Source organism: Morone saxatilis, unplaced genomic scaffold, assembly GCF_004916995.1.
Source record: "Morone saxatilis isolate NCDOM2014 unplaced genomic scaffold, NCSU_SB_2.0 Contig10, whole genome shotgun sequence".
NCBI classification, from domain to species: domain Eukaryota; kingdom Metazoa; phylum Chordata; class Actinopteri; family Moronidae; genus Morone; species Morone saxatilis.
The window spans coordinates 10,919,964-10,942,844 of record NW_023339652.1 but is presented as its reverse complement, the minus strand read 5'-3'; the positions used below and the strand labels follow the sequence as shown (position 1 = coordinate 10,942,844).

Genomic DNA, 22,881 nt, shown 5'->3' with positions numbered 1-22,881 from the left:
AACCTCTCAGCACGGTTTCTAGTGCCTTTGTAGAGAACAGTGACTTACATCCATAGAATTACATTACAATTACCCTCATCATATACAGGACACACCTGGGCTCAGTGCAGTTTATATAGTCCATCAATACAGTACATACAGAATAATATCCCATCTTAATCTAACGACAACTTTAAAGGCTATGCGAGTATTCAAGAGTACATTAAACAAAAAATAAGCTCTAAGGGGTTCCGCTGATGTTGAAGAATTTTGTTAATTGACAATAAGACCCTTTATTGTGAGCTATGTGGTCATTGAGGATTGTGAAACATTAACTTTAAATGGCCTCGTTGAGTCTTTCAATAGTTTTCAACAGGAAATTCTAGAAATTGATTCAAAAATGACCTTTTTAAGTCGTACGCTGGCATTAGTCATAAGGGATAATTTTCAGCTATTATGGCCTTGTCGACAATCATACACCCGGTTTTCATCAGCCCGTGTAACAGACCAGTCCACACCATCTGGCTAAGAAGTAAAGACTGAAGAAATGTGTGGTATTTTAAAACGAGTAGGAAACTTCAGAGCATGGACGCCTTGTGAGATGTCGTCATGTGTTCATTTCAGACATTGTCCTCCTAACACATTCATCTTGAGGAGGAGCTGCTGCCCAGCAGCACTTAACTACTGCCAACCTACTCACCAGGTAACTGCCAACAGGAACCAGACTCACCATCTGGCTATTATCAGAATGGGACTAACTGTTACTGGTAGCACTTAGAAATGAAGGGGTCGGAAACTTGCATAATGAATACTGAATGTGGAAACAAGTGTATGTTTATGTGAATGAAAATAATTGCTTGTTTCACTGCAAATGGTAAAACACACTGGTGACTTTGGTTTATGCATTTAACCTTATATCTGTGTATGTTGTCACGTTTTGAGCGCAGCACTCAGTGAGTTTTATATTCCTGTAAATGAATGAAGCTTGTGTGTGAATGTTTGGGTGCATGAGTGTGTGTATGTGTGTGCGCGTGTGTATGTGCAGCACATGCATGCTACTGTGTTACAGCGTGCGTGATGTATACTATCGCTTTCAATTTCCATGGATAACCGTCTAATTCTGATGTGTGTCCTGCAGTCTGCTCTCAACAGGAGATACAAGACTTTTTTTTTTTTCCAGAGAACATTTCCACGTCTTAGGTTTATCATAACTTGCATCAAGTTTTTAGGTTTGCGATGTGTCAGCTTTCCCGTGTAGATATTTTTGTTGTATTTTGTAAATAATGGCTTGAATTGAGCGTAGATGTGTTGAGGTCAGAGGTGAGAGCTTTGACCTCAATTGACCCTGCTGCATTATGGGTAGGAGGGCGTTGTGTGAGATGAGACTATTTACAGTTTTCACTCGTTCATTTGCTGTGAAATTTCTTTAATTTCTTTCATATTTTCTTTTTTTTAACTTGCCAGGTGGATTTGCTAGCTCAAATGTTTAGCCTATCAGGTATCAAAGGAGATTATTTAACTTGTGACTGAGCTCTTGTGACACCTGTATTGTTTCTGTCTCTGACAGTTCATGCATCTTTTTTTTCTGTATTTTTTTTATAAAAAAGGTACACACTTCAACAAGAGGTATCACTCACACATCTGTGTGTCTAGTTTACAACAACAACATCTGGTGTCTGAACACGGCACACTGGAAAACTGTTGCCCTAAACTAGACATCAGGTGACACTAATGCATCCTTTTTAAGAGTGTGCATCTAAAAAAACAAACAAAACTGTAATTTGGAGCATACAGAAGGATGGCCGGCATGGAACAGATAAGCTGACTGGCACATCGGAGTGTGAAAACCCTGGAAACAATGTACTAGTGACTGGTGAACATACAGTAGGATATACAGTATATGATATGATATAATATGACATTCTGGTTAATGTTGAAGCTACACGAGAAGCATGAAAGGCTGTCAAAATGGTTTACTCTACAATATAATATTGCAAAATATTTTGTATTTTAAATGAAGTTTAAAAAAATGAAATAAATGTTGGTTTCAGGATTTCAAAAGTCATGTTTTTTTTTTCTTTGTGGTCATGCATGCAGTGCAACATACTAAAGTGTGTGTGTGAGTAGCTCCACCCAGTGTATGAAAATGGGAATTGTTTTTTTTGTTTGTTTTTTTGCCATGGAGAGAGATAAACCCCCAAAAGTTAATCCATTAAAGATTAACATGCGTTTGCCGTGTTAGTGCATGCGCAGTGGGCCTGTCTTTTATTCTTCTTGAAAGAGCTCTACGGTATGGTTTCTATGTTTTCTTTCCAAGAGGACAGCCAATCACAAAATCTAACTGCAGATTAAAACGTCAATCTGAAAATTCTAAACTTAGATTAGATAGATTAGATTAGAAAAGAGATTTAAAGTATTGAAAAAATCTAAGATAAATAATAAATTTATGTAGGTAATGCTAATGTGTATATTGTCTAAACACAAAGGTGGACTATTTATAACCATCATGCAGCTATCTTTTTCCAAAGAGTCTCATTGTAGAGGATAAATTCATATCACATATAGTCACGCAGCTGGTGTCTGGAATCATTAATTATTAATTGATATGAAGGTCATTTAGGATTCAGAGCACATGTAGGGGAGCAAGATATGGACAATAGAGTCTATGCACCTTTCCTAAATTTTCCTACGGCCTAACTAAAGCCTATATTAATGCGCCTGAATATTCCCATTAAAACCTATTGCGTGTGTCCAGGTACATAGACTCATTGCATTTCTTACACTTGCTGGTAAATCAAATAATAGGTAGGCTACGAAAGTAATCCATTCATCTTAAAAGAATTCCTGTTCTCAGTTTATTAAAAAGCTCAACTTTAGTTTCCGCAGAGGTTTTATTTCACTTGTCTGGGATGCGTAGCACCATGATGCTCACATCCCTTCCATCCTCCCTTTCTCGTGGACCAATCGCAGCCGCATCCTCGTTGCCACACAGAGGTGTCACTCCGCTGCTGTCCTCCAATAGAAAAGTTGCGCTGAACGGGACGCTCCGGCGGGTGGGCTGTGGGATGATGCGGTTCGGGTCCAGGTGTGCCATGCGGACAGTGTACTGAAATCCCCCCTTTTCTGCCTCAAAGGTAAGAACCACACCACATGCGAGTGTGTGCATGACCTAAGTGGCTCTTGTGTCTGGAGTTGAGTGAGGATAAACCGGAGTGTGTTCAGCGCTGTAGTGCAGAAGTGGACCGGCACAGGAGTACCGCAATGCAGAGCAGTGAATTACCGGTGCCGCTCAGTCGTCATTGGGGTGAAGTGATGTAAGGGTGCTGCGCAGTTGCTCTGTAGAGGCTGCATTGGGTTTTTTTAAATGACTGCGACAAAGTGAGCGCTGTACAATTTAAAATGTTTTTTGCTTCTCATCCTGCACTTGTAGTCATGGAAGGCACATGCTGATCTAAGAAAGTGTGTTTCAGTGGGGCAGGGAGGAGACGCAAGGTGGAAAGAGTCAGATACTGAATGCGTCAAGGGCGCAGGAAGCTGCTGGGTGCACCATGCCATATCTGTGGTAAAGGACTGACTGTCCTTCATTGGCAGGAGGGCAACTCCCTTATAAATCAGTGTCTTAAAGGTTGTATAATATAGGGTACTCTAATAAAGTCTGTAGCTATTGAGTCTACAGTCACATTTAAGTATAAAATATATTTGGTTTGAAACTAAATTAAATATTGCAATAACTATTACGACATTGATCCACATATATCATCAGAATATGAATTTTTTTCACTGCCTACAGTGTCCACTGGACTATAACAGAAAAATACAAAATGTACCAGAGACCAAGAATAATTTAGCCACTCCCATTTTAGATGTCAGAAATTAAGAAAACTGTCATGGCTGCAAGATGTTGAGAGAAAAGGGGATACTTCTCCCCTCACGTCCTCAACATGAGGCCGTATTTTCTTATGACATATTCTAGCTTGTGTGGTGCAGAAGAGCTAGAACCAGCACACTCACTCACAAACAAAGAACTCAAACAAATCAAAGGAAGCACTTTCATCAAGTCTCCTCTAACCCAAACAGCATTATTCATCCTCTTGTTGAATTCAGTCTCGACTTTCAATGGGATTTTTCTACAAACACGGTTATTCAGGCGGTCACTAAGACACTGAGCTTAATACATGTGCTGACCTAAATTTCACTGCCCTGTCCAAAGCGGATCTGTGATGGGATTATTGCGAGAGGAAACACATGAAAACACACTCCGATGAATTGATTAGAATTAGTGGTAGAACAGATTGCTGCAACAATAATCTATAATGCCAAGGTATAGCCTTGGCTTCATAGATTATTGTTGTAGCAAATATATATATATATATTTATATAATAGTGTCCTGGAAGCTTGAGGTCTAAACTTTATTGATTTTTGAATATGTTATCTCACTCTTTGTTCTTTGCCTACTCCCTCTCAAAGATAAACAGTCTGAAGACATACAGCCATTCAAATGCAGGATAGATGCAGCCACCCACTGGTATACTGTGGTGATATTATTGTTGAGTCATCAAGAGTGCATGTATACTGGGTGTAAGCCTCTGCTCTCCCTCTTTCTATTTCTGTGTGCTTGAGACAAACGTGGCTGCTGAGGCACATGGGAGGAGGCTGTCTGGCAATTTTTACCCTTTTTTTCTATATCTTCTCACATCCACAACAACTCAGCAAAGACTGTCCGGCTGCTCCTCTAACTGGAGGATAGACAAGCATTTGCCACAATATTTACCTCAAAAACTTACCATTAAATACATTTTTTCTTTAAATTCATATTAAATAGTAAGTTTATACTTTTTTTCACCCCCCAAAGAAGAAGTTACCATTTGTTTTTTTCTATGTAATATTACGTTTATTTCCCAGAATTTTTGCGTTTTGGACACTTGCATATCTAAACATTTCTAAGGGAAGATTGCTGTGGGTTTATTGTTCCTGACCATATGCCCTTGGCCTGTGACACTATAGGACGATTATCAGATGTAGGTTTTGTCCAAAAGCTCTGTGATGCATTTTGGAGTCAGCTGAGGCATGTAGAGCGTAGTGTATCCTCATCCACGAACACAAACTTCAAGAAATCACAGCTGTGCTCTACAGTAAACAATATATTAATGTTGTGTTAATGTCATGCTGGACAAGTGAAAGACTATAACTGGCCGATCCTAAGTCCTGCCCCTTTTTGCTCTGAGGTCTGATAACTATTGAGCAAGCCTCTGTCAACTTTCTCTTTTTCTGCCTCTGATTGGCTAGTACTCATTTGCCTTCATCGGTTTGGTTCAGGTTTTGGTTGGTATAGGCATGAGGAGTGAGATTAATTGGGGTTAGGATGAAAATGTCTGGGTAAGCCTCCTGGAAGCGCATCCTAGAGGGTACTGTTTGTCCTGTTTGACATTGAAAGTTGAAACACTGCAGTCACAGCAGTGCTGCCATCTCATCCTGCAGAAGTGATGTGTAAGCATGTGTAACGGCACAACAGGGGCCGTCTTCTGCAGTGCTACCTTATGTTTTGTTAACAGACAGCCTTATGTGCAGAACTGTGTCTCTGCCGGTGCATGCCCTGGTGGATGTGTACGCGCTTTGCATGACTACTTGTAGTGTTCTGCTGAGTCACTCACATCCTGCATCATTTATATACACCAGGAGGATTCCAGCTAGTTCTGCACTCAGTTTCTAGTGTGGATAGTGATGCACAGTCATCAGTCTGGTATTATATCTTAAATGTGTTATTATAATAATAATAATAATAATACACTGTTGCCACAATAAGGGCTGATCATTTTACACACGATGTTCTAAGCAGCAGTTCTGTTTCTGACAGCCTCAACTCTTTTTTTGTTTCTTATTCAGCCCTCTCCAGTTCATGTCCTGCCCATCGTTTTTTTATTTGTGTCCCTCTGCACATCCACAAAACTCACGTGGCTGCGGTAAGTCGGTTTTCTGACTGTCATGGCTTCCACTGCTTTGCTGCTCCTGGCCCTCTCCTCCTCCTTCTCCCTCACAGGTAAGAGGCACAGTGATGCCTAAAAATGTTCCCCCCAAAATTCCTAACAAGAATGTCAGTAGTACCTGCGCATCATTAGCTAACATGACTATGTTTTTGCTTTGCAGTGGCAGTCCTATTTGGTGAGCCCAGAATTTATGGAGGTGAGTTCAGTTTCTCGGATTTGTTGTCCAAATGAGTCAGGACAAAAAAAACACTGCACGCAGCACAATGTTAAAGGGTGATTTGTAATTAGCACAGAAGCTAATTGTTGTGTAAAATTTGTCAGAGGATGCTACTGGATATGGCCCCATCTTTGAGGAGGAGCCTGTAGATGTGGTCTACACTGAGGACTCACCCGATGGGAGAATCTCTATGAACTGCAGGGCAAGGGCTAATCCACCAGCTACATACAGGTTATACACACTAAAGATTTTCATTCAAATCATTAATGCTGTATATTTTATCTATCGTATATCGATTTAGATTTATATAGATACAGATTAGAATTGTTTTGTATTACTGCCAGGTGGCGCCGGGATAACTGGGAAATCAAGCTGATGGAGCAGCCGGACGAGCACTACAGCCTTGTGGGGGGGAACTTGGTTATCACCAACCCCAGACAAAATAAACATGCTGGGACATACATCTGCGTGGCCAGGAACATCTATGGCACCGTCATCAGCAAGGAAGCCAGGGTCAAGTTTGGATGTAAGCATTTGAACCCTGTTAGTCTTGGCTGGCACCAGGATTTTTTCTCTGCTGGTGCTAAAGGGGAGCTTGACCAATACGTGGAGTGCTTATTTTTTCAATAAAAGCAACTATGGTACACAGCACATTCAATACAAATATAGTTTTTAATTAAATCTGGCCAAAGAATATTCAACAAAATAGCTACAACCCTAATACAAGTGACCACAAGGCAATGGCAGTGTGTTTCAGATGTCTCTAGGGTTAGGCCACATTGGATGCTGATTCGAATTCGTTCCTATTTTGATCTCAATTTATTCTCCCCAAAAGTAGTACTAAAAAACGTAAAAGTTTAGTCACCTATCCCTTTTATAATTGAAATTGTGGGCATAAATGAGCTAGATGTGGATATGGAGGTTTTGTGCTACATATATTGTAAATCTACCTTTCAGTTCTTCAAGAACCACCAACTTATCACCCACTCTAATTTTGCCTTGAATTACTGTCATCTCAGTTTTGACCTGAAGTCAAATTGAACGGGTCTTCAAATTGACCTAAAAGATACAATGTTAAGAATATCAAAACTGCCCTTCCTGTTTGAAGTTTGAGTTAGTGTGTTTATCCTTTTTTATTTTCTCCTCATGTGCGATGTAGTTGTGGAGGAATTTCCCCAGGAGGAAAGAGACCCAGTGTATGTCAAGGAAGGACAGGGAGCTGTTCTGCTGTGTGCCCCTCCAAAAGCCTGGCCAGGTATGTACAGGTCTTCATGTCTCCATCAGATAAGTCAGTCTTGTGAAGATAACAATGACAACTTTTTCATGTCCCTCTGTCTTTTCCTTTACAGAGGAGGTGACCTACCGCTGGATCTACAACGAGTTCCCAGTTTTCCTGAACACAGATCGCCGTCGGTTTGTATCCCAGAAGACGGGGAACCTGTACATCTCCAAAGTGGAAGCTCAGGATGCAGGAAACTACTCCTGCTTTGTTTCCAGCCCCATCATCGGGAAAAGTGTCTTCTCCAAGTTCATCCCCCTCATCCCCTCACCCCCTGATGATGGTTAGTAGAAGCTAGTTGTGCTGCAGCTTAACAGTAAAAATCTCCATATAATATCCAACATATGTTGCAGACTTAATCACAATTAAGGGATATATGTATTACAGAAAAAGACACACTATCTCTTGCAACATTTGGATAAAATGTACTTTTTTTGGCCTCAGGTGAGGAGAGAAAGTACCCAGCAGACATCAGGGTGAAGTTCCCAGATACTACTGCCATGCTGGCCACTAATATTACATTGGAGTGCTTTGCTCTGGGAAAGTAAGTCTCCATGTGTCTTCTCTTGATGTACTGAATTATTGAAGTACAGGGGCTCATGAGATTTATGCTTTCACACAGACACTGGATTATTTGAAGATAACTGTTGATATGTGCATTTGTCACCTTTTATTGAAAGTTTGAGTTCAATTGTAATTTAAGTTTGTCTGAATTCAGTCAATTTGTTTTTTTTTGTGTCTTTTTAGTCCCATCCCTCATATTGTTTGGAGGAAGGTTGACGCCACTGACCTCCCACCAAATCATGAGATCAGTGAATCAGGAGCTGTGCTTCATCTGTACAATGTACAGTATGAAGATGTGGGAGGATATGAGTGTGAAGCCATCAACACTAAAGGAAAGGACTGGTACAAGGCCTGGGTGTATGTGGAGTGTAAGTGATGTTAGATTGTAGAGCGTACTCAGTGTAGAGATTATTTCTTATAATTGAATCTGCGCATGACGTTCCTTTGTGAGCTAAAAATAGAAATAAATAGGTATTTTGGACAGCACTAATGCAACAAATGGCACTTTTGTTTTTGTAGCTGCTCCAGAGTGGGCGGAAACCATCAACAACACTCAGATTGACATTGGCTCAGAGCACACCATGCGCTGTGTGGCGTCAGGAAAGCCGTTCCCCTTAATCCGCTGGTACAAAGATGGATATATGGTAAAATGTCATACATATTGCCACCTTCCATGAAAGACATTGTGGAGTACATGATATCAGCTTAGTTTTTGTGCTTTGAAACCATACTCGAGTTTACATTTGGGTTGTGTGTGTCTATGTGTTTTCCAGTATGGGAAGGGGGAGCTGAAGTTTTCCAGTCTCACTTTCGATGACTCAGGAATGTACCAGTGTATCGCTGAGAACTACTGGGGCATCAAATACGCCAACGCTGAGCTGCGAGTCATTGGTGAGTCAGTTGTGTTTTAAACAGTTTCAAGGACAGGACACAAGCTGTAAAAATGAACTGCGTATTGATGCACAATAATCTAAATTCCTTTTTGCTAGAGGAAAGGTAAGAGTGGGGACAATTACAACAATTCACAATTTAAATCTCTCTTCAGCCTGTGCTCCTACATTCAAGTTTAACCCTGTGAAGAAGCAGCTTCTTGGAGCTAAAGATCGTCGTGTTGTGATCGAGTGTAAACCCCGCGCTGCTCCTAGACCGCGGTACACCTGGACAAAGGGCAAAGAGCTCCTGTACAACAGTTCACGGTCAGTCCAACTTATAATATACTCAACAATAACTTGGGGTTGCAGCCACTAAACTTAACTAATGTTTTAATTTGTAGCATTTCCATCCTGTTCGATGGGAGTCTGGAGATCCTCAACGCCACCAAAAATGATGAGGGCCTCTACACCTGCTTTGCTGAGAATGACAGAGGAAAGGCCAACAGCTCTGGCTATCTCACCATTACGGGTTAGTCAGTATGCGCATACGTGCATACAGTGAACATTAGCTGTATTCTTGGATTTGTATAATGGTTTAAACTTTATTTGTGATGCTTCTTTTTCCTAGAGGCTACCAGCATCACAGAAGCACCTGAAGACACTGAGGTAAAGGTTGGTGATGAGGTGATTCTGAGGTGTGCTGCTTCATACGACCCCATGCTGGACATCGCATTCATCTGGGCCATAGATTACAGGGTCATCGACTTTAACGCTGAGTGGCAACACTATGAACGTGTTATGGTAGGGTGATGGTTCATCCTAGCCTCATTTAACATCTTAACCTCTAAGATGTCTCCCAATTGGTCCCTTGACACCCTGCTGATATAATGACGATTTAACAGCCCTACGTATTTTCCTTCTTCGTTTTTCTTTCCCTTCCTCTTTTATGTCCTTGTCTTTGCCTGCTGTTGTCCAGAGTGATGATGGCAGCGGTGACCTGAGAATAATGAATGCCCAGATTTGGCACGAAGGTCGCTACACCTGCACAACTCAGACAGTGGTGGACAGCGACACGGCATACGCTGATCTCAAGGTTGTAGGTCAGTCGATCGTAGATACTTTGATTATTTTTTATTTCTGATCCCATTTTAGTATTTCGATTGATATTCGTATCCAGAGTAAATATACAGTCTGTATTGCTATTTTCATTATATATTTAACTCCCTAGCCATTTGTCTGAATATGTACCTTTCCTCCCTAATCCAGGTGTTCCTGGGCCTCCGGGTGTGATCCGGGTGGACGAGATCGGGGACACGTGGGTGAAACTGTTGTGGACCAAAGCAGGGGATCATAACAGCCCCATACTCTACTACACCATCCAGACCAGACACTTCTGGGCTCTGAATGAAGATGACTGGAAGGACGCCAGCACCTGTGAGTACTGATAACTGCCAGCAGGGGGCCAAGTCGCTCTGCAGTTTGGATTAACTCGAGCATCATGACAGCATTATGACCTAATGTGATCTGTTCGTTGCATGTTTTTAGTAGCATTGCATAATCAGAGACAGCAAATGTAGCACAATTTTTAGAATTGAATCAAATTGACATGACATTCGTGTCTTTTTCAGCACCAACCTTTCTTGATGGCAGTATGGAGAAGGCAGAAGTGACAGACCTGTACCCCTGGATGGAGTATCAGTTCAGGATCATCGCCACTAACGAGTATGGCTCCGGAGAGGCCAGCATCCCCTCCCTCAAGATCAAAACCTGGGATGCTGGTAAGGAGAGAATGCTAGTTACCTTTTAGTCAGAAAGTAAGTACAGGTGTGGGGTAAAAAAACTCTGATGACCTTTGTTCTTCTCAGCTCCAGTGGTTGCTCCCACTGATGTAGCAGGTTATGGAACCAGAAATGGTGAAATCATCATCACATGGACAGTGAGTAAGCCCTCAGTTCACATGACACCATAAATACTTACACACATCCCTGCATTACAAAATCTAAGAGTTGTTTTTTTCTTTCTTTTTCTCTTTCCACTCCTGACCCCCTTAGCCTGTGCAGCCATGGTATTTCTATGGCAAAAAGTTTGGCTACATTGTGGAATTCAAGCCTCGTGACGGTTACGATTGGTTTCCCCAGACCATTTCAGACCCTGAGACAAGGCGTTTTGTTCATCGGGACCCCACATTCATTCCCACTGAAGATGATTTCCAGGTCAGAGAGTTTCAGGTGAAGATCAAGTCATTTAATTTGAAAGGAGACGGACCGTACAGCCTCACCAAGACCATCTTCTACCCAAGAGATGGTGAGGATTGTGTTTTACAGCTTGGTTTAATTTTATGTTTCCATTTGGAAGAATACTGTAAAGGGTGTGACACTAAACTTAGAGCAGTTGGCCAACTTTTTCTCTTTTCTCATCCATTTGTCTGAATTCTGTAGTCCCTATAGAGCCTCCAACAGACGTCTATGCCCGGCCGGTGTCCTCCACCGAGGCTGTGGTGTGGTGGTTGCCAGTAGTCGATACTGGTACAAGCCTGCAGCAGTACATTGAGGGATACCAGGTACAGAGCTTTTACTGAACAACACACACTGAAGAATTACACAAAGACATACTAACTGTTTATCCAGCTCTTTAACTTTTGATTGAACCTACTGGATAAAGATATACATTTCAATTATCATCTTTCTTCTAACCAGGTCAAATACTGGAGAAAGTACGATGATCCGGAGCCGGGAGCAAACCGTATATTTGTTCCAGCCACAGTCAATCAGACCAGGTTGGAGAACATGCTGCCAGACTCCCACTACCTCATTGAGGTCCGTGCCTTCAATGGAGCCGGCCTTGGACCCCCTGGTGAACACTGTGAGATGTTCACAAAGAGACCACGTAAGAGCAGTTACTCACAATCTATGGGCAATAAACCGCTATAATGAGAGCTATCTTATTAGAATGATACACAGATGTAGAAGTAGAAACAATTTTCTTTTGTTTACAGCACCACCAGACCCTCCCAGGATGTGGCGCTATATTAGCTGGACAGGACAGTGGTTGTATGTGTGGTGGGATCATATCCAGTATGACTGGTTTGGCAATATTTCCTTCCCACTGTACTACAAGGTGGGTGTGGGAAGCTTTGCTATTATCTTTTTTGCCCAATAATACATTTTTAATTAGATCTGAGACTGACAGAAAAATGTCCCATGCTTTTTGTTTTCCAGGTCATGTTCAGAAAGACAGGGTACATCTACGGGAAAGTTTACATCACTGGCTGGCACTTCATGGACTTCCCCATGCCTCAGGTTGGAGACTATGAGCTGATGGTACGAGGCCGTTATGAAGGAGGAGATGGCCCAGTGAGGAAGATTAGGATTCAGGGTAAGACTAATATAATTTTATGATTGATTTAAAGATGCTTTGTCCTCTTGGTTCATTTGTCTCATGTTGTATTCACTTCCTCAGGTAAAGCATCTATGATCACGCCCACTCTAAGCCTGGTGTCTTTGGTGCTGCTGGCACTGTGCATTGCAGGATTGGAAATTTAAGCCTGCCACAAGTAACATGTATATAATAGACTCTGGGAAGTTATTATGTAGGCCTACTGTAATAAGAGATCCAGTCTTCTTCTCCAAACACTCCTCACCTGATAGTCAGTTAGGATCCTACATCATGCCTCTGCCCTGCATTTCTTCTGTTGTAACACCACACAGGAAGCTGTTGTTCACAAAAAAAAAGACCCGCCACTTTTTATGGACTTACTTCATCTTCTAAATGAACACAGCAGTGCTACTGAGCTGCATAAGACTCCTGCATCGATCGTATCATATCTCTAAGGAGAAGATCTGAAATGTACTCTGTCAAATTCAAATATGTTTTATCCAAGTCAAAGCCAAAACGTTAGACAGGTAATATTTGGTTGGATCATTTAATAAGGCACTTAATTCTTTAATTAAGCTCTCCACATACTGTACTGTAAATGCATTCAGAAAATCCATGTTAAAGTTATTAGCTGTAGTTATAGAGCTGGTTTTTATGTCCTGTTCATCTTATGTCATCCAACTTCCTTTATGTTCCAATCACGGTTTCCTGTGTGGACAAACAGGTAGAATTCAACCCTTAAAATGGGGGAATGTTATTTATAACAAGCACTATAAATTTCTCAGATGGTTAGGTAATCAATAACATATAAAGATAACCACTGTATTTGGTTTGGAATGAGAAGAGAAGGATGAGCGACTAGATTGTATGGATATATAATGTCACTTGTCCAATTTTCTTCTTGGATCACACACTGTATATCATATATTTTAATAGGTTTGTTATTCACTATCATAAGATTCTATATTCAGGAAGGTGTTTTCACTTTTGTTCAACTTTTTTTAGATTCATTTTCTACATTTTCAATGGTGCTGTATGACAGGTACAAAGGATGCTTTCTTCATGTTAATTAAAGTATTCATTCTAACCAGAATCACATGCGTAAACAATTTAAGTATGAGTTTTAGCTGCACCAATGAAAGCCATATCACTTTGATGACAATATCCTTAGAGACCAATGATGATTTTTGCAAGTGAAAATGGAATATTTGAATGAACCATGAAACTGTGTTTGGATAGAAACTGCTATATATCACATATGTATACTAATTTCCTTTATGTCAGGCTGCAAAACCATTAAACAGTGCAACAATTTATATTGTCTCATTGGTTGAGTTTTAGTCCATTTCGTGTTTCTTTCCAGTCAGTACAGTGTTAATGAAGTACTTTAATAGGATTATTCAGATATATTTTGTCTTGGTATGAATTTTGAGCAAGAAAATAATTGATTTTATGTTCTTGCTGTACTTTTTAAGGTTTCTCACAGCCTGCAAATTGAAATGTGATGTGTGATTTCAATCAGCAGATGGCAGTATGTCCACGCGCCATTTACCAGTATTAGTCTATCATTCAATCCAATCACAGACACAGGAGTGCACAGAAGGGTTTTTTATTTCCAATCTGAATTGTGTCATATCATCTATAGTTTCAGTAATACTCTGCAGCACTGGAAAAATTTTAGTTTTTTTTTTTCTTGAATGGCCTTGCACTTTCACAGCAATATTATTCTTTTCCACACTAAATGCTCCTGTAGTATTGGTTTGGATGGTAGTAAAGGTTATTGCTTATTTCTTGTATAGTGTAAAAAGCATATCCATATTTTGTGTGATGGTGCTTAGGAAGAAAAAAGGAAAAGGATTTTTTAATGTGTGTGCTTTTGTTTGTGCTTTAAAGGTAGCTTGCTTTCATACTGTACACTAGTCTCTGTGTGGGTGGCTTTTATCTCCCCTGTTTCCACCTCCATTACCAGCATTTCTCGCATTTTACCTCCTTCCCCTCAAACAAATTACCTAGACACAGAGAATCCCAAGTGAGGCTGAAATCAATGCTCCCATCATTTACAAACAGTCACAGCAGATGCACATAGGTGAGTCTCCCATGGCAGGAGAGTGAGTCGTCCTCCAGAGGAGGATATTGAAGAGCCTGTTGTTGTGATACATGGTTCTTTCTGCTTTTATTTACATGCTCTGGTCTGGCTCCTCTGTGGACAATGAATGGCAGCACCATAGTGTGTGCCTTTATTCTATCTCTGTGGCTTGAAGCAGTGCATTACCCCAATCTTTTATGTATAAAATCTCATGTTTTTACAAATGCTTAAAATCCAACATTTTAAGGCAGCCGTTCTGTTAAATCAGATTCTACCTGAAAAGTTTGTGAAGTAAAGGATTTGTTTTTCCACTGTGACTTTGTCAGGCTTACAGTGAAAGGGGACTTCTGACTACATGTTTGCCAAGTCAAATCTCCACAATGTGAAAAACAGTACCCCGTTTTTTGTATGAGGTGCCACTGAGCAAGGCACTTAGGTTAACTGTGGTAGTGGTTGGCTATAACACAGGCAAATACTGTGTGCATACAAAACATGGAAGGCTGCTAATATGCTACTTTATCAGTGTGTGTGTGTTTATTTGTGGTGGCTGTGACTGATATTATGCTAAGATATGTGCAGGAAGCACCCATCTCCCTTTCGGCCTTTACTGTAAATAAGAAAGGTGATTTGGTCAAGTCGCCTGATCAAGAATGCATATGCAAACAAAGCTCTGCCATTGGTTGTGCTGTCAAAATAAAATGCATCCACACAGTGAATGGCGCTTTCAGGAAATTCATCTGAGCAACTGATTTCATGAATATTACGACACGCTGCACGGACGCTGCATTAGGACAGGACCAGCACATGATGTCAATCTTAATTATTTGCCTTAACACATTTTCTGTCGACTTTCATCAACCCCCTCTATCCTGTGTCAGTGTGCACATACAGTATGACATTACCCAAGGTGTCTGCAAGTCCCTGCAAACAAACGCCTACATTTTTATTTATTGTTCTTGCCCAATAAGCCCACTCAGTTTCTGACAGACACCACTAATGCCAGGTGTCAGATACAGTAAATAAACTCCCAGCGATGCAGTGGAATTCAGCTGATTATTTACGTATTAGATATTCCCTTTGCTGCTTTCCATTTGATCAGAAGATGCTCTCTGGCTGTCAGGTTGGACCTGTGATGGTGGGAGCACATAAATAGATTTAATAATAGACCTGGAGCCCTTAGTGCTCAAAGCAGGTTCAGTCTGCGTGATTTCCTACCTCTCACATGTACTCATTGCATTTTTATCAAATCCTCTCAACCCTTTAAGCCCCATTTCAATTCTCTGAATTATCCCCAATCCTTATCCATATACGGTGGCTGTGTTTCTGCACAACAGCACACTATAAATTTAAATATAGAACACATTTTCTATAATTTAGCAGCAGTTTCGAAGCACAAAGGGGAATGCTATGAATACTATAAGCATCAATGGTATGAAAAAGTTCAAAATAAGCTCTGTAAAGCCAGCAAAGAGCCAAACCAGGACATATGCAAAGCAGCCTGCATTAGCTTTCGCACTGGCCCATAAATCACATACATTTGGCAGGGTCCCCCGGCTTGCGAGCTAGTTAGCCCAGACTAGAGAAGCCACTTCTGCTGCTCCCACAGAGCAGAGTGGCCTATCGAGCAACATCAGATGGCTCCCAGGGTTCGAAAAGAGCCACACTAAATCTCCTAGACCAATTTGGCATGGCAGAGCTGGCCTGTGTTAGCAGCGCAGCTAACCTGGTTAGCAGCCTGTTAGACCACAGTTGGAGGTCCCTCCCGCTGTTCGACTGGCTGAAATGGGCCGTGGTGTCAGATCCGGAAGTAATTGCCTCTTCTATGGGTAGTTTATGACCCTGTTTACCCTGTGAAGAATAGCTCCTCCACATATCCCTCTTTCTGATGGTGGTACTTTGTCAGGCTGATGGTTGATGTAGGTGCCTTCTCACTATTAGTGAACAAAAAGAATGTGCACCTTGAGGCTGACGGAAACAATTTTAGCTGTATTGTGTGGCATTGAGAGGGGAATTGATTGCTTACTGTGCATTGTATACTCTCACAGAAGAGGCTTTTCCTGTCCATTGGCTAAATTGGGAAACTTCATTGTGGAAATATTCCCTAGATACCTAGTGCCCGGCAGTGCTGTCTAAATTCAGAAATAACAACAGACAGGTTGTAGTATTGTGTGACTTCTGTTTTGTGTGGCTCATCAGCCTCCTGCCAGATTTGTGCTCACTCTGCACCAGGACCCCCTAGTCTGCTTTGGCAATCACACCAAATCCTCTCTCTTCCTTTCTGTCTTGTGCTGGCAGACCTGATGCTTGGTATTTGCTGATGCCAGAAAAAACGTTTCCAATCCTCTTTGAGTCCAATTAAAGATTAACAGCAGTACATCCACAGAGCCAGGAACCTTTATTGCTGTAAATACCTTCTCAGCTTTTGTTTAGGAGATGTTCTTTCAGTACAATTGCTGAAATTGGGAAATGGGCAGTTTACACAAAACACAGCTGTCATTGTTTGATACATTTATTCCACGATCTGGATCAAATACTGCACTGTTGTAGGGTAACACAAGGATAATAGACTAAAATAGAGAATGACATTTCAGCGCCACCAGCAGGTTGACATTTTGGGATTTTAGCGCATTATCTCAACAACCATCCGAAAACATGCCACGACATTTGGTACAGATAACAGTGGTCCCCAGAGGATGACTTCTAATGACTTAGGTGATCCTCTAACCTTTCATTTAGCACCACCAGCAGGTCAAAATCTTCCCTTATCCAAACACCTCAGCAGCTACTGAACGGATTGAGATTTTGTAGAGGCATTCATGGTTCTCAGTTGATGCATCCTAAGTGTGCGTGAGTGTTCTTCTGACTTTTCATTTGGCGCCTCAAAATCTTAATTCATCCAATACATTAAAGAAAACCTGCAGATCAGCCGTACGTTGGCATATGTATGTTAGCATGCTAAACTAAGATGATGAACATAGTTAACTTTACACCTGCTGAACATCAGAATGTTAACATTGTTATTATGGGCGTGTTGCCATGCTAGCGTTAGCTCAAAGCACCACTGTGCCTAAGTGCAGTCTCAGAGAGATGCTGGCATGGCTGTAAACTTCTGCTGTTTCTATAGTATCAGTTGAAACCTACAGAGTTTATATGATATATCATGACTCTGTTATCCCTGGCCTGATCTAAGAGGATGAAGCAGTACAAGGATGTTTGCCTATAATTACTGAGAATCAGTCTCCAGTATCGACAATTATAGTCAGTCAGGTATGGAGTAAGGCGGAGAACACTGGTCAAATGATTCATTGCTCTTTGTGTATTCACTCTCAGTATTACATTTCTTAACAAAAAAATACTCATATAAGATACATTTATTAATTTATTTGCCTTAATATGAAAGGGCTTTGTTTGAAGTGCTTCACTTTCAGTGCAAAGCAGGCATGTAAACAACTATTGAGTGTTTTAATTATATGAAAAAAAGGAAAAATATCCGAAAAGAGTGAAAAGAGAAATTCCTTCAAAGAGGATTTTCAAAGAATGCAGATTTAATAATTTGATAGTTGCCTTGTTCTTGAAACTCTTTGAGGTAGAATAATATTTATATTTCTAGATGAAGATGAATAAGAATTTAAGATTAAAATGTAAAATGCTAAAATGGCTGAGATGAATGTTCCATTCCAAACACTTCCATTGTTTCCGGTGTAGACAGGAGGGAATTAAGGGCTTCAGCCATTAGTGTGGTGCGCTCTCAGCTGTCACACAGGAGGCCATGCAGTGAAGGATGGATGTCAGCCTTATGAAAGAGGAATGTGATACCTGTGCTGTCAGGAAGGAAAAGCTGGAGGGATGGAAGCAGAGAAAGGCAGGAAACAAGCTGGCAGGGGAAAAAAACTGAAGATAGAGAGTGAGAAATAGAGGGAGACAGGGGAAAGAAGATAGACTTTGAAAGACACCACAAAATGATGTGGCATCACTCAGTGCCCGCAAGGCAAAATCACCTCCATCCCTCCTCACACCCTCAGAATAATGGCAGGATTTATCACACATTCCCTATTCACAGAGAAGATTTCTCCAACAAGGAGGAGATGACATGAAAGTAGAACTCAAGTTAAAGTTTAGAAACAGCTCAATGGCATGAAAGTACTATTGCTGAGCTACACCCAACAAAAATATCCCTCTCAAATTCCCCTTGTTATGGTGAAAGATGTCTGTCTGGGGGCCATGATGAAAATATCAACTTCAAAAGTCTTTTTTCATCCTAAAACGTTGTCTTCATCTGAATCTGAAGTGGGAACAGATGCACAGAAAGATGAGCCCTCTGTGGTGTCTGTCTATGTCTGCATATTGTGTTTATGCATCTGTATGTGTGTGTGTGTTGCATAGTCTTTTGTCTCAGTTTTAAAGGCAATTCTTTTGGGGGAATTGGCCTTTTTTTCACAGACAACAAGCAACATGAAAGGCTTTTCACACTCTTTCACATCTTAGTTTTGGTGTCAGCAAGGCTAGCAGATTGCGTCAGGTGTCTCAAGCGGGTTCAGGTTCAGACACGGAGACAGGCTCTATTGTCAGACACAGAGGTTACGTAAAGTGTCATTAGTGATGTTGCATTGTTAAGTAAGGTGACAGATCCAGTCTGTTGTGTGTCATATTGGGTTACATGCACCTGTACACAGCAGACATTGTCCATTATAACAAGAAATTTTATCCTCTGTCTGTCATACGATTTTATTTCCACAGAAAAAACAACCCAGCAGTAAATATGTCATTCCCTATAAATTATGACTTCCCTGTGTGGGCCAAATAGTAATAAACATCACATTGTAAGCTTTAACAATGAGCCAGGGTATGTGACACTGATAGCAAACAGCTGTAGTGTCCTGCTTGGGCTGATAAATGTAACACATGAGTACATGGTGTTATATTGCAAAATACAAACAAATAATATATGGTATGACCCCATTAGGCAAAGCTGTGTACTTATGAACATACTGGAACATCAATTCACTCTATTTTGTCCAAATCTAGGCAGTGGGATCAGGGATGTTTGTGATAGATACACACAAGGATAAATGACTCATTTGTCTCCCAGTGTCATCACAGATTACAATAAAATTCCCATACTTTATTTCCCATGGGAACTAAATTCCTAGTGGAACACGTTGAAGTTGGGGGACTTGAGGGACAGCTTAAAAAAAGAGTCACAGTCTAAAGCGATGCTAACATGCAAATGTCTACCAGGTATTATATTTACCATGTTTACCATCTATTTTACAATTAGCACAAAGTACAGCTGAGGCTGATTGGAATGACATTAGTTTAGTTAGGTATAAAGGTATAATTTCCACATTAAAATCCTTAAAAAACATCTAATCCTTCTACCTTTTTAAAAATTCCAGAATCTATGAATATGCCAATGCTGTTCGTTTCTAAAGTTTTACTCACTTCACTGTCCATTTTCAGTGTATTTGCACTGGTGACTATTTGTGATGTCACAAATCATGCTCGTAGGCCCGCCCTTTAAAATCTGATTTTCAGTAGGAACAGAAAATATTCTACTTTGAGCGGATGAACATGAAAACATCCTTCTAGTGTCAACTCTGCACATACATCAATCTGACAGTGAAGCTCAAACATTCCAACTGTAAGGCAACAAGAGAAAAACTACATACATACATACATGCATTAGAGGGCTGTACAGACAGTAAAAAAATGTGCAAAAGAGTGTGAGAGTACAAAATTGAACATGCAGCTGTAGTGATGTGGCAAATGTGGCATTCAATACAAGGAGACAACTTATACTTAAAATGCTTAAAATGCTACCTGCCATGCTGATCCTAAATGAGCTATTGCAAGACACCTGACAGATGGCAATTATACTATTCTATTTGATATTCTGTCATTGACATTATGATTCCTAATCGTCGTGGTACAAATGTGGATACAATTTTACTCGAAGAGAGTAAAGTTATTTGTTAAAGTTAAAGTTAGTGAATATAAATATTTTTTTTGCCTTAAAATGCTACACCACAGCGGATTTCCACTGAGTGTATACTGTATAATACAAGTATGAAAATGTGTCATTGCTATGGAATTATTCCAATGTGTTTGTAATGACTTGACCTGCTGGCAATTGGCTTCAGGTGTGTTCAATCAAGCCTTAGATCACTGACTAGGTGCACCTGTAGAGTAACCCATAACTAGGGTGACTCACTGTGAATGCAAGTCCAACATGGACTGAAATGTTTGCACTCATTAACATGTTTCCACTGTCTGTGCAGCCCTGTAACATATCAACTAAGAATATAAAAATTCAGATCTAGTCTCACTCCCTTTTTCCGCTTTGTGCATGAGTCCTCCCTTGTTGCACTGTAACTTTTTCTGCTGAGTACCACCAGTGAAGAAGACAAACAAAGCACAGTTTTAATGCACAGCTCAACCTTCGTGAACCTCTAGTAAACTGGCTTTGACATTACAATCAGTAGAGTGTCTCTTTAAGTTGCACTCCAGCATGATCACATATACACACAAAACCTCAATTAAGCTATGCTGAACACCTGTATACACACATACAGGTGAATACAAGTGCCTTGTGTTGTAAAGACTTAATGTGTTATCACCTTAAATAAGACAGATGCATATTTAATGGCCGGTCCTTTCTCAAAGCAAGAGGCATCAAATTATGCTAAGTAAGTGAAAAATGCTAATGGATATGGCTCTGGTTGCTGCAGAACGACAAACTATGCAGTTTTTTTTAATGTCCTTTACCCTTGGTGAAATCCTTAACCTGGATTTCTTTTATTACTGAAAAGCTAAAATGGTTCATCTGCAATTTAGAGGATGCTGGTCTAGATTAGCATTACACCCAAATATCTAAACCTTAGAAAAATCAATTTTTTTTCATTGTTTTATTCCTCTCAACAAATCTGTTTGGTATGGATATTTGCTCTTTAGTAAACACAGGCTTCTCATGGCTTCACGATCCACGATGATCTTCACAATCACCAAACAAAACATCTGTTTTCCTCCACAGTTCAGTGTTTATCTCCAAGCTTCAGCTCTTACTGCACTCCTGAGGTGGCATGTTAACTCTGTGAACACCTGGAGAGAATCAGGCTGATATCAAGGCGGAGACAGTTCAGTGTTGCAGGGACCACGTGTCAAATACACACACACAAATGTAAAACATAGCTATGCAAACACAAGGACACAAATTTGTTTGCACATTTGTGGATGCAGAGAAATATGCATGTGCACAGGCAGGCACATAACAAGACACACACACTCATATACCCACATAGACTGATTTCCTGTGCTGCCATCTGTCAGTTGTAGAAGCCTCAGGGGAGTTACAGTAGGCTGCAGACTGTGCCACAGTTGGGTGCTAAAATGAACAACATAGCAGATGTTTGGGTTGTTTTTTAGTAAGTTCCTATAGTAACCTCCAAGAGGAGACTGCCACTGTCATGTAGTAATGTCACTTATTGAATGACACCCCCACAAAATGGTTGGACAAACATCTGTGTTATGGTTAGGCTTGTCTTTGTGAGGGATGGGCTGCATAAGTTGAAGAAAGGAATGTCAAGACCAACAGAAGTGAGCCCAGTGGGAGTGCCTGCAATGACAAAAAATTATTTCCACACACATAAACACTATATTCTTTCGTCATCACATACACATATGGAGCAAGCCCTCTCATTACATTTTAGTGGTTCAACAAAGGCATTCTCATATAAAGCAATATTTATTACATTATTTAAAAAATAAACAGATCTTACTTTTCAACTAAATATAAAATGTGGCAATAAATTTTATTAGCCTGCATTAACAGTACATATTGCTGTAATTATTTTAACATTAAAACCATTATTATTTTTAAAATGATTAATGCGATATTGTTAATGTTGATGAAGACTGCTGTTCACATTGTTGGTTGAATATATTATTGCAACTGTTGAGATGAGGATGACAATGAAGTCAGTTATGGGGCAATATATAAAGTCCTATACACGTGTTGTGTGTTTCTTCCTTTACAATGGCGTGCCATTTTTTGGATGACACCATAGATGAACCGTTCATATCGAGAATGGCTTTCTGACAGGAGAGAGTGTTTCAGGACAGGTTGGACTCACTGGCTTTTTCCCCAATGACTACCTGTATGAGCGATACCTATTCTCTGGAGATACCTTACCTTTGCAGACTGCTGGGTCCAAAGATTCAGCACCTCTCATTCCTCCTCCTCTTATTTGCAGAAGGAAATTCATAAAATCTGAACATAGCAACCATTTGCTGCACCATTAGCAAAGTATATTTGGCAGTGAAAGGATTTTCACACAACTTCATTACCGTCCCCGACTTCGGAAGAATGTGCTGCATTAAAGGTAGGGTAGGCAATCCTGTTCAGAAGCACGTTTTGTTATACTGGGTGAAATGGTCCCTCTGTTGTCAGAGGAATCAATTCGTTATGTCTTCAGAAAAAAGAACGGAGAAAATCAGAGCTCTCTGTCAGCTGCAGGACTGAGAAAAC

General features: G+C 40.5%; 1 protein-coding gene across 1 annotated transcript; it reads left to right on the top strand.

The window, feature by feature from the left end:
* Nucleotides 1-2,962: 2,962 nt before the first annotated feature.
* Nucleotides 2,963-13,570, top strand: cntn1b (contactin 1b). Its single transcript, XM_035673280.1, has 24 exons — nt 2,963-3,113; nt 5,864-6,017; nt 6,125-6,160; nt 6,286-6,412; nt 6,526-6,707; nt 7,341-7,436; nt 7,531-7,743; nt 7,905-8,004; nt 8,208-8,392; nt 8,544-8,668; nt 8,798-8,915; nt 9,070-9,220; nt 9,298-9,425; nt 9,525-9,697; nt 9,873-9,996; nt 10,163-10,330; nt 10,525-10,674; nt 10,762-10,832; nt 10,948-11,200; nt 11,335-11,456; nt 11,593-11,782; nt 11,892-12,013; nt 12,115-12,271; nt 12,356-13,570. The coding sequence occupies exons 2-24, from the start codon at nt 5,963-5,965 to the stop codon at nt 12,436-12,438; spliced, it is 3,129 nt and encodes a 1,042-aa protein (XP_035529173.1). The 5' UTR covers nt 2,963-3,113; nt 5,864-5,962; the 3' UTR covers nt 12,439-13,570.
* Nucleotides 13,571-22,881: the final 9,311 nt, after the last annotated feature.

Coding starts and splice junctions, on each gene's coding strand:
- cntn1b (XM_035673280.1), top strand. CDS start 5,963: ATGGCTTCCACTGCTTTGCTGCTCCTGGCCCTCTCCTCCTCCTTCTCC. Junction 10,833..10,947: donor AAATCATCATCACATGGACA/GTGAGTAAGCCC, acceptor TGACCCCCTTAG/CCTGTGCAGCCATGGTATTT. Junction 11,783..11,891: donor GATGTTCACAAAGAGACCAC/GTAAGAGCAGTT, acceptor TTTTGTTTACAG/CACCACCAGACCCTCCCAGG.